The sequence below is a fragment of the Sparus aurata genome, chromosome 10, assembly GCF_900880675.1.
Source record: "Sparus aurata chromosome 10, fSpaAur1.1, whole genome shotgun sequence".
Lineage (NCBI taxonomy): Eukaryota > Metazoa > Chordata > Actinopteri > Spariformes > Sparidae > Sparus > Sparus aurata.
In genome coordinates, this window is record NC_044196.1 from 4,243,784 (window position 1) to 4,252,687 (window position 8,904).

Genomic DNA, 8,904 nt, shown 5'->3' on the forward strand with positions numbered 1-8,904 from the left:
GAGAGTTCGTTGCCTTTCAGAAACATGATTGTGAGCAGCAGTTTTTCAGGGTTTTGTCACAGTGTGTGAATATAAATCAGACATGACAGAAATGTATTCAGCTTCAAGGTTTAATTTATTTATTGGTTTAAAACACAGATCCTTTTACAAAATATGAACACAGTGTCTAATATAACAAGTCAACACTTCTGCTGGGAAATCAGCTGTGGGACATGTGACCCTGGACAGAATAAATAGATGAATGGAAGAACAAATAAGCTAATGTCCAACACTGTATCAATAAAAGAGTATTACAAAATCACTGTGTAATTATTTGTGAGTGGAGAAGACGTCTAAGCTTTAGTACGAGACACACAACCACAAACACACAATGCAAACCTGCCCGCTACACACATGATCAATACGATCAATAGATTTGAGCTGCTGACTGTGTTTGTCCACATTGTCTGATGACATTGTTAGTTTGTTCTGACTGTTTTATGAACACTGCTAACAGCTACAACAAGTGTCAACTCAGTAACAAGGAAGAGTCCAACAGTATTTGATTAGTTACAGAATTATTACTTTTTACTTTCTAATACAAATATATAACTCAGTGAAAATAAGAACATTTTGAACGACAGTTTCAACTGTTTGTAGACGAGATTAAATATTAGTTTAATCCCCATGTGATTGATTGAGAGTCTCATCAGGAGTTAAATTTAGTCACAGCAGACCAGCCAGTGTGATGTCGGATCCACTCAAAGAAGTGAGCAACCTGGAAGAGAGACAGACATTAAAACTGTTTTATTATCAAGGTTAACTTTCATTCTTTATGATTCACTACACCCTAAAGTATAAAGAAGTCACAATTCATCTTGGGGGGACATGAATTTGTGATCCTTCTAATATTTGTTGAGATGTTCTGCTTGAAACCAAAAATGTGAACCTCCCTGTCAGTGGAGAAGATCACAGAAGAGATTAGGATTCATCTTCTGGGGAGCGTGAATGTCGATGGACCGACTGAAATTGCCATCCCAAGCTGATAAAGTCAGCCTACATGGTAGCAAATCTCAATGCTAATGGTGCTATGAGCCATTTTGGTGCTAAACTGACATTTTGTCTGAGGATGAAACTCGAGGAAAGCTTGTGGATTTCCAAGAGTAAAAGGGTGCATCATCCGGAAAGTAAATTTTACTCTCTAGATTTCTGCTTTTGTAGATCTCGGTCTCTTCAGTGGATAGCATAAATCAGAATTAAATAATCATATGAGCCTCAGAATAATCAAGTGATCTGATGGTAAATGTTTCACCTGCGTATAAACTCCAGGAGCTCCAGGCTGAGCACACCTTCTTCCCCAGCTCACGATGCCCCACAGGTAAGAAACACCAAGTTCATCCTTACAAACCAGAGGACCTCCGCTGTCCCCCTGACAGGAATCCACGTTACCTTCCAGATCACCTGCATACATAATAAACACACCTCAGATGGACTCTTTACACAAACACAATAAACATCAAGACATTAAGATGTGAGCATGCCTACCTGCACAGATCATGCCGGGTTTAAAGGTGTCTTTGTAAAATCTCTGACAGTCTGCAATGAGCGATACGTTGACCCACTGGAGGTACTGAGGTAATCTGCCAGCTACAGAGAGGTTGGTCATCAGTATCAGGATATCAGAGATAAATAATGTGTACAGCAAGCTCTCACATGGTCCACATAACCGACATGTGGTGAAGAAACAAGCAAAAGACAAGAAGAGCAGAAGACATGCATTTTGATGGAACAGCTTCTGGTATCAGAGACAACTGGAAATAATAAAGGACCCGGCCAATATTAGTTTTCTGTTTTCTACAATTCGTGATAAATTCATGACAGGATACTTTTAAGACTGATGACTGAACACATCTTTCGATTAATGCAAACAGCTCCAGAAATACTTTTTTGCCAATCCAGAAAACAATTGTTACCATCCCAAAGAGAATCTGAGGCTCCAGAAACATCAACTGACATCAGAGAAGTGGCAGAAACAAACTTGAGTGTTACCTCACTGTGTTCCCACCACAAAGCTGCACTTGAAAGACTTAAATTGTTCCAATAGTTATTTTATTATCATCTACAATCATAAGTTAAAAGTATTAACTCAAACTACTTTTACCTCCAAACTGAGCCGAGGTACTTAAACTTGTTTTGTCACATTTATCTGCACGTCATGTTCTTCTGAATGGATTCCGTCAGTCCTGCTGTGTGTTTAGTGTTAGCTGTTAACACAGTAAGCGGTGTTAGCTGTTAGCACGATTAGCTCAATGCACTGCAGAACTCTGTTGTGCACCACTTGCTAACAGCTTGCAGCTGACTAGCTCTCCTCCAGGTGATTTAAAAGGATATTTTTTGCTCTGCAACCTTTCAGCGTGTCACCCTTCGTTTGTGCTTTGTAGCCAAGCTGTAATAGTAACTATAGTAATAATATTAAGACACACTCTGTGCTGCACCGTGCATCTGTTCACTGAGCTGTTTGAGTGAGTTACAAGCATGAAGACAAGCAAGAAACTCGACATGTTAATGATGGTGTATCAGCAGACATGCTGCCGGACCAGTTGGTTCCTTTTGTGACTTCCAAACATGCAACTCAACCTCCTCTGTTGTCCTGACAAGAACTACAAGAATCCTGTGTGGCTGTGGTTCTGCCCCGAGGCTAATTCTGTTCTAATTATAAATTGCTTTGACTTCTGACGAGCCTTTCTTTCTCTTGAGGTACAGCCATGGACCGAGAACAGTGTGGATAGTAATGGACCAGGTCTGGAAAAGACAGACACGACTGAAGGAGTCCGGCGACACACACAACTAATCCTGAAGTAGACCACAAGTTCCCATGTGACCAGATACATCATGTACAAGGTGGCCTACTTACTACTACATTAGTAGTCGTACCTCCGCTGCGTCCCCACCCAGAGATGCTGCAGGTATGGTTGGGATGGAAGAGTCTGGAGGTCCAGGGAACGCAGATCGGGCTGATGGCAGGATTGTCCGGCAGACATTCCTCTGAGTATGGAGGTTTCATCAGCTGCACCAGGGCGATGTCATTCTCACCGTTGCTGTTGTCGAACCTTTATTTGGGCGAGAGGGTGATTGAGACTTTATAGACGATGCTTTGTTCCGGTGTTATTTCATTGGTTACATGGTTACAGGTTTAGATTACTGCCCTGTGGTGTGCATACCGAGGGTGGACGTGGACTTCCTGAACAGGAGCTATATCTGTTGAGGCCTGAGCTCGGCTCCTTTTCCAGAGAGAAAACTTCACTCTCAAGCCAGCAAGGTTCAGCCTGCAGGAGAGAGACTATGAGAATCAGGCTTTCGCAAATTAAACAGCTCATTATTGAAATAGAGAAATAATCACCGTTGGCTGGCTTGACCAGAAATTCCGCCTGCCCTGGAAAAGAAGACAAAAGATGTATAAGACACAAGACACCTTAATGACTTTTACTGTCGATCGGAAACTGTAGACTTTTGGACTTTGTGCCTCTCCAGCTTCTGACCGATCAGGGTCAGGGACACAAGTTGTCTCATCGACCCTGATCGTGCTCATCAGCGCTCTGGTACATTGCTTGCGGTTCTGATGCAGCCGTTCATGAGCTGTAGTTTCCCCAGTAAAGACACCGACCTCTTTAGTCTCTCTCCTGGTTTTCTGCTGCTCCTTTCAGGGTCACTCGTCCTCCTGAACTGTTTTTGGCTGCCAAAGTGTTTCTAGGGTCGTTAGGCAAAGCAGATAGTGACTCACTGCAGCTGCGACAGCCGAAGAGGTCAGTGTATTTACTGGGGAAACTACTGATGATGATCCGGTTGTTTTGTTTTACAAACCCTTCCGAAACAGAGAAGCACAACCAGTTTATTTATACTGTAATACTTAAATCCAATTATGGCTGCAACCAACAAATATGACATTTGTCAAATATGTTCCTGACCAGCAAATTAATGATTTGGTCGTTCTAAACATAGAAAGTGATGCATATAACTGTGAACCCAAAGAGAAATCATCTCACTGGACCCATTAGTTGATTATAAAGACTCTACAACAGCATTAATGATGCATAATGATTCTTACCTCATGCAGTGAGCGGCAGTGATTACCCAGCAGCCTCCGATATACGCTCCTCCACATTGAAACCGTCCGTCCTTCTCTATAGCAACCTGCCACTGGACCTGAGTCTGCACACAGAACAGAATTTCACTGTGAACACAGTGCTCTGTCCAGATGTGGGCAGAGAACAGCTGCAGCCTGCTGTCTGCTGGTCTAATCGTTAGCATGTGATTTAATGACGATAACAGAAGAATATCAGACGGACGGACTGACCGGTGCTGTCGGGAGTCCTCCCACCACCCTCTTGACGCGGCCTCCTCTTCTTTCTCGCACTTCCTCATCCTCATGAATCTCTTCAAATGTTTTAGGAACTCCACAGTTCAGCTTGGACTCCAGCTGCTCTCTGGTGGCCCTCGTTTCTATACAACAACACCATTTAAATACAAAAAGTCCAACTGAAATAACAATTGACACCAATGTAAGTTCAGTTACCAACAAACAGCTTCTAATTGCAAATATAACAAAACAGTTTTTCAGGTTTTTCAGGTCTGAATCATCTTCATAATCATTTTCTCACAACCTGCTCACAACTGATGTATAATAAGTATGTTAACATGTTATAAATTATTTATATGACAAACATTACACTGTGTTAAACAACATTTCTCAGTTATGTTTCTGAGAAAAAGCTCAAAGCCCATTTTTTAAAAATCTTGTTGTATCATCTTATTACGTTAATGTTGTTTTTAACAACTTGAGTTTATGAGCCATATTATTCTGTTGTTTATGTTTTGATTTTGTTTCCTTCTATAAAGCACTTAATGTTTGAAAGGTGCTCAATAAATACTGTTTCTACTGGTTTTACTGTTGTTGTTGTTGTTGAAACATATCATCACATTTAAAGCTAATTTAAACTACGTACCAGTTTTAGGAGAAATGTACTCTGAAAGAAGAAGAAACAAAAGAAATAAAATTATTGTCACAAAAACATAATTAAAGGGACATTATTGAAGCATGAACCATGTTACTATAGCAACAAGAAGCGCTGGTTACCTGTGTTGGTGAGAACAGGAAGTGACGTCTCCGGTCCTGTCGGGACGATAAAAACACATTTATGTTTCTTTAAATCTAATTCTGAGTAGCAGTAATAATCCTGAGCACATTTAAGATATCTTGAGTGTGTGTTGTCAGTACGTCTGTGTGTCTTGGACTCGTCCTCTCCGTCCAGACAGTCGATCTGTCCGTCGCCAACAGCTTCTTTATGCAAACACACACCTGTGCTGCAGCGGAAAGCTCCGTTCCTGCATTCTGACAAACACACGAGACAGAGATTCAAACACATCCAGCCTGGATCAGATCCATAGAACTTATGCAGAACATTTGCTGAATTAACAAGAAGGTCCAAATAATACAGAATGAGTCAGAGACAGAGTTTCACAGAGTTTATAAAGTGTCTCCAACTCAACAACTCACTAAACTGACACATTTGTTAAGGGAGTCTGGGGACTTTCTCCACGGGGACAAAGAAGTAGCCTATATTGTTCCTGTTTAGTGTCTTTGTAACATGTGACATGTTTAGATCAATAACATGTTTCTTCTTTCATAAATGGAGTGTAAATGGTGAAATCAGTGTAAACAGTGTGTTCAAACAGCTGATCGATGTTGGCAGGTAAGACTTTAGCACTTTAGACACAGAAGCAGACAGGCTGGTACAGACATGCTGCCACAAACTGACACTTTTTACAAGGAGACAAACAACTTCAGCTGAAAGATTTAATGCTGAATTTACAACAAGGACACAATGAGTTAGAATCTGTCAAAGACAGAGTTTTATAATGTTATAAAGTTTGTTTTAACTCAACAACTCTTAAAATCACCACATTTCTTAATGGAGTCTGGTGATGTTGTGTCTCCGTCTTACTCTTGCAGCACATCTCATCACTGCGGTCGCCGCAGTCGTCGACGCCGTCACACGTCTGACTGAGAGACACACACTTCCTGTTGACACACCTGAACTCACACCGCTCGTCTGAAACAACACACACACACACACACACACACACACACACACACACACACACACATCAGTACTGATGACTGTGTTGAATCAAACAGAACTAAGTGGACTTCGGTCACCAACCTGGTGGCTGTATGCAGGTTGCCGTAGCAACGTCCCCATGGTCGACGCCCCTCTTATTGTAGATCACACACTCTGCCAGGGAGTTCTCGTAACCTTGGCAATGGATGCTCACACACCTGCTGGGCAGCTGCTGGTCGCTGTGGACACTCTTCAGGAGGACGTAGGACGTGGATCCTGTGGACGCTGCACCGCTGGACACACAACAATCACAGTTTTAGAGACACATCTAGAGTTTCACACAGCGTCCAGACCTGTTCAGGTGTGTCCTCTCACAGGTGGTGTCCCTCCGCCCTGCAGGCCACGTTAGCAGCCGCCATGTCCCACAGATCCTGACACACCAGAACCTCCTCCACACCTCCTCCAGAGCTCCCAGTGCCGGGCAGGACGAGCCGGACCACTCCAGTGCCTTCATCTATGGAGCCTCTGAACTTCGGCTGATCGGCTGAAGGGAGAGAGATGAGGATGTGACAAGGCACCGTGATGACATCATCACATACATTCAGTGTCTTTGAGAACGAACCTGTGCAGGTGTCACCAAAGTGAGACATGACAGGTTTGTTGGTCCGACAGGAGAGAGCCATCGCCTGCAACACAGAACATTTAGGAAACAGGAAGACAGGAAGCATTTCTGCTGTACAGAGGCTGTGTCCTCACGTACAGACAGTGTCCTTATGTACAGACAGTGTCCTCATGTACAAACACTGTGTCCTCATGTACAGACAGTGTCCTCATGTACAGACACAGTGTCCTCATGTACAGACAGTGTCCTCACGTACAGACAGTGTCCTTATGTACAGACAGTGTCCTCATGTACAAACACTGTGTCCTCATGTACAGACAGTGTCCTTATGTACAGACAGTGTCCTCACGTACAGACAGTGTCCTTATGTACAGACAGTGTCCTCATGTACAGACAGTGTCCTTATGTACAGACAGTGTGTCTTCATGTACAGAGGTTGTGTCCTCATGTACAGACAGTGTCCTCATGTACAGACAGTGTCCTCACGTACAGACAGTGTCCTCATGTACAGACAGTGTCCTCATGTACAAACACTGTGTCCTCATGTACAGACAGTGTCCTCACGTACAGACAGTGTCCTTATGTACAGACAGTGTCCTCATGTACAAACACTGTGTCCTCATGTACAGACAGTGTCCTCATGTACAGACAGTGTCCTTATGTACAGACAGTGTGTCTTCATGTACAGAGGTTGTGTCCTCATGTACAGACAGTGTCCTCATGTACAGACAGTGTCCTTATGTACAGACAGTGTCCTCATGTACAGTGTCCTTATGTACAGACAGTGTCCTCACGTACAGACAGTGTCCTTATGTACAGACAGTGTCCTTATGTACAGTGTCCTCATGTACAGACAGTGTCCTTATGTACAAACACTGTGTCTTCATGTACAGAGGTTGTGTCCTCATGTACAGACACTGTGTCCTCATGATGTTACCTGGCAGTAGGAGTTGAGCTTTCTGCCGTTGTGTCCACAGACGGGGGTCTGGCCTGAGGGGCAGCTGTAAGGAGGTTTACAGGAGCAGCGCCCGTCCACACAGCGCTGCCATGGAGGACAGAACACCAGGTCACATGACTGACGGGTCAAACTGAACAATGAGAAAGAAAAAGAGAGGACGAGGTGAGAAGATACACAAAACAAAGAGCGAATAAAAACCAACAAAACAAAAACAACTGAATGAAATAAACCCAAAGCCAGCAGAGAACTCACTTCCTGTCAAGACACTCGGCAGGTTCCAGAAACTCGTCAGCCTGTCGGAGAATAAACGAACAAACAAACAAATCTCTCAAAGACGAGCAACGAACATCATGTGGAGGAAACGACTGGAACCAATCACAGGGTTTGCTTACAATAACGTCACATTAACTTAAATATTAATGTTGTTGTGTTTGTTACAGTGATTTATAAACTGTTTATTGAGTAATTGTGATTAAAGTGATGTTTACAAGACTTTTAAATATATAATAAATACTGCATAGTTCATATAAACAGATTAGAAGTAACAACTGATGATTATGAACGATTGCTTAATAAATGGTTTGTTAAACATTCTATTGTGGTTAATTAAAGCTTAAAGACAAATTTGAAGTGTTGATGTCGTCGGGTGATGTTATATTTATGTCAGATGAAATCACAGCTTTTGATTAATTGATTTGGTTTAAAAACCTTCATTAAAAACATTTAAATAGTTCCCAAGATACAGAACGTTGAGCGGTGGAAAGTATTCAACTCACCGTGACAGATGAAGAGATGAGACTAAACAACAGGAGAAGAGAAACTCCGGCAGACGTCATCCTCACAAACAGAAACGCCAAAACTCGACTTTTTACCAAAAAATGTTTTAAAGAAAAAAGAAAAATTACTTTATTCTCGTCTGAGACAGAAAACAAAGTTTTGTCCTGAAGCACCGACACTTAATCTGTTTATAAAGGAGAAACTGGTCTGATGACTCATATATCCACTGATGATGTCATCGATCAATCATTAGCTCGTCCTGTCCATTTTGAACGATCCATCGACACACACACACACACACACACACACAGTATCTTATTTAACCTCAAATACACTTGAATGAATTAGCAATAATTGCTAACACGTATCTGAACATGTTGGATCAAAGTTAACGTTGATCAACAATATCCACAATATTATAAAATATGACACTCGTGTTTAAAATGTTA

The 8,904-nt window shown here is 42.2% G+C and overlaps 1 protein-coding gene across 2 annotated transcripts; it reads right to left on the bottom strand.

Moving 5' to 3' along the window:
* Positions 1-96: 96 nt before the first annotated feature.
* LOC115589972 (complement factor I-like) lies at positions 97-8,621 on the bottom strand. 2 transcript variants are annotated; one of them, XR_003985648.1, is made up of 18 exons: positions 8,455-8,621; positions 7,931-7,971; positions 7,658-7,808; positions 6,721-6,784; positions 6,474-6,642; positions 6,201-6,391; positions 5,982-6,089; positions 5,255-5,368; positions 5,114-5,149; positions 4,983-5,003; positions 4,334-4,479; positions 4,085-4,188; positions 3,380-3,412; positions 3,201-3,305; positions 2,894-3,089; positions 1,525-1,626; positions 1,292-1,440; positions 97-757 (listed from the first exon to the last, which is right to left on the bottom strand). XR_003985648.1 is itself a non-coding variant. In XM_030431185.1 (18 exons), exons 1-18 carry the CDS (start codon positions 8,512-8,514, stop codon positions 689-691), a joined length of 1,839 nt encoding a protein of 612 aa, XP_030287045.1. In that variant the 5' UTR covers positions 8,515-8,620; the 3' UTR covers positions 97-688. The 2 variants fall into 2 exon arrangements, 1 of the variants encoding a protein (XP_030287045.1); XM_030431185.1 differs by having other exon boundaries at positions 2,914-3,089; positions 8,455-8,620.
* Positions 8,622-8,904: the final 283 nt, after the last annotated feature.

Excerpts from the sequence above, each read along its gene's own strand:
- LOC115589972 (XM_030431185.1), bottom strand. The coding sequence starts at position 8,514 with ATGACGTCTGCCGGAGTTTCTCTTCTCCTGTTGTTTAGTCTCATCTCT. Across the intron at positions 6,785-7,657 it reads AGCTCAACTCCTACTGCCAG|GCGATGGCTCTCTCCTGTCG; the intron begins GTAACATCATGA and ends TCTGTGTTGCAG. Across the intron at positions 6,643-6,720 it reads CTTTGGTGACACCTGCACAG|CCGATCAGCCGAAGTTCAGA; the intron begins GTTCGTTCTCAA and ends CTCTCCCTTCAG.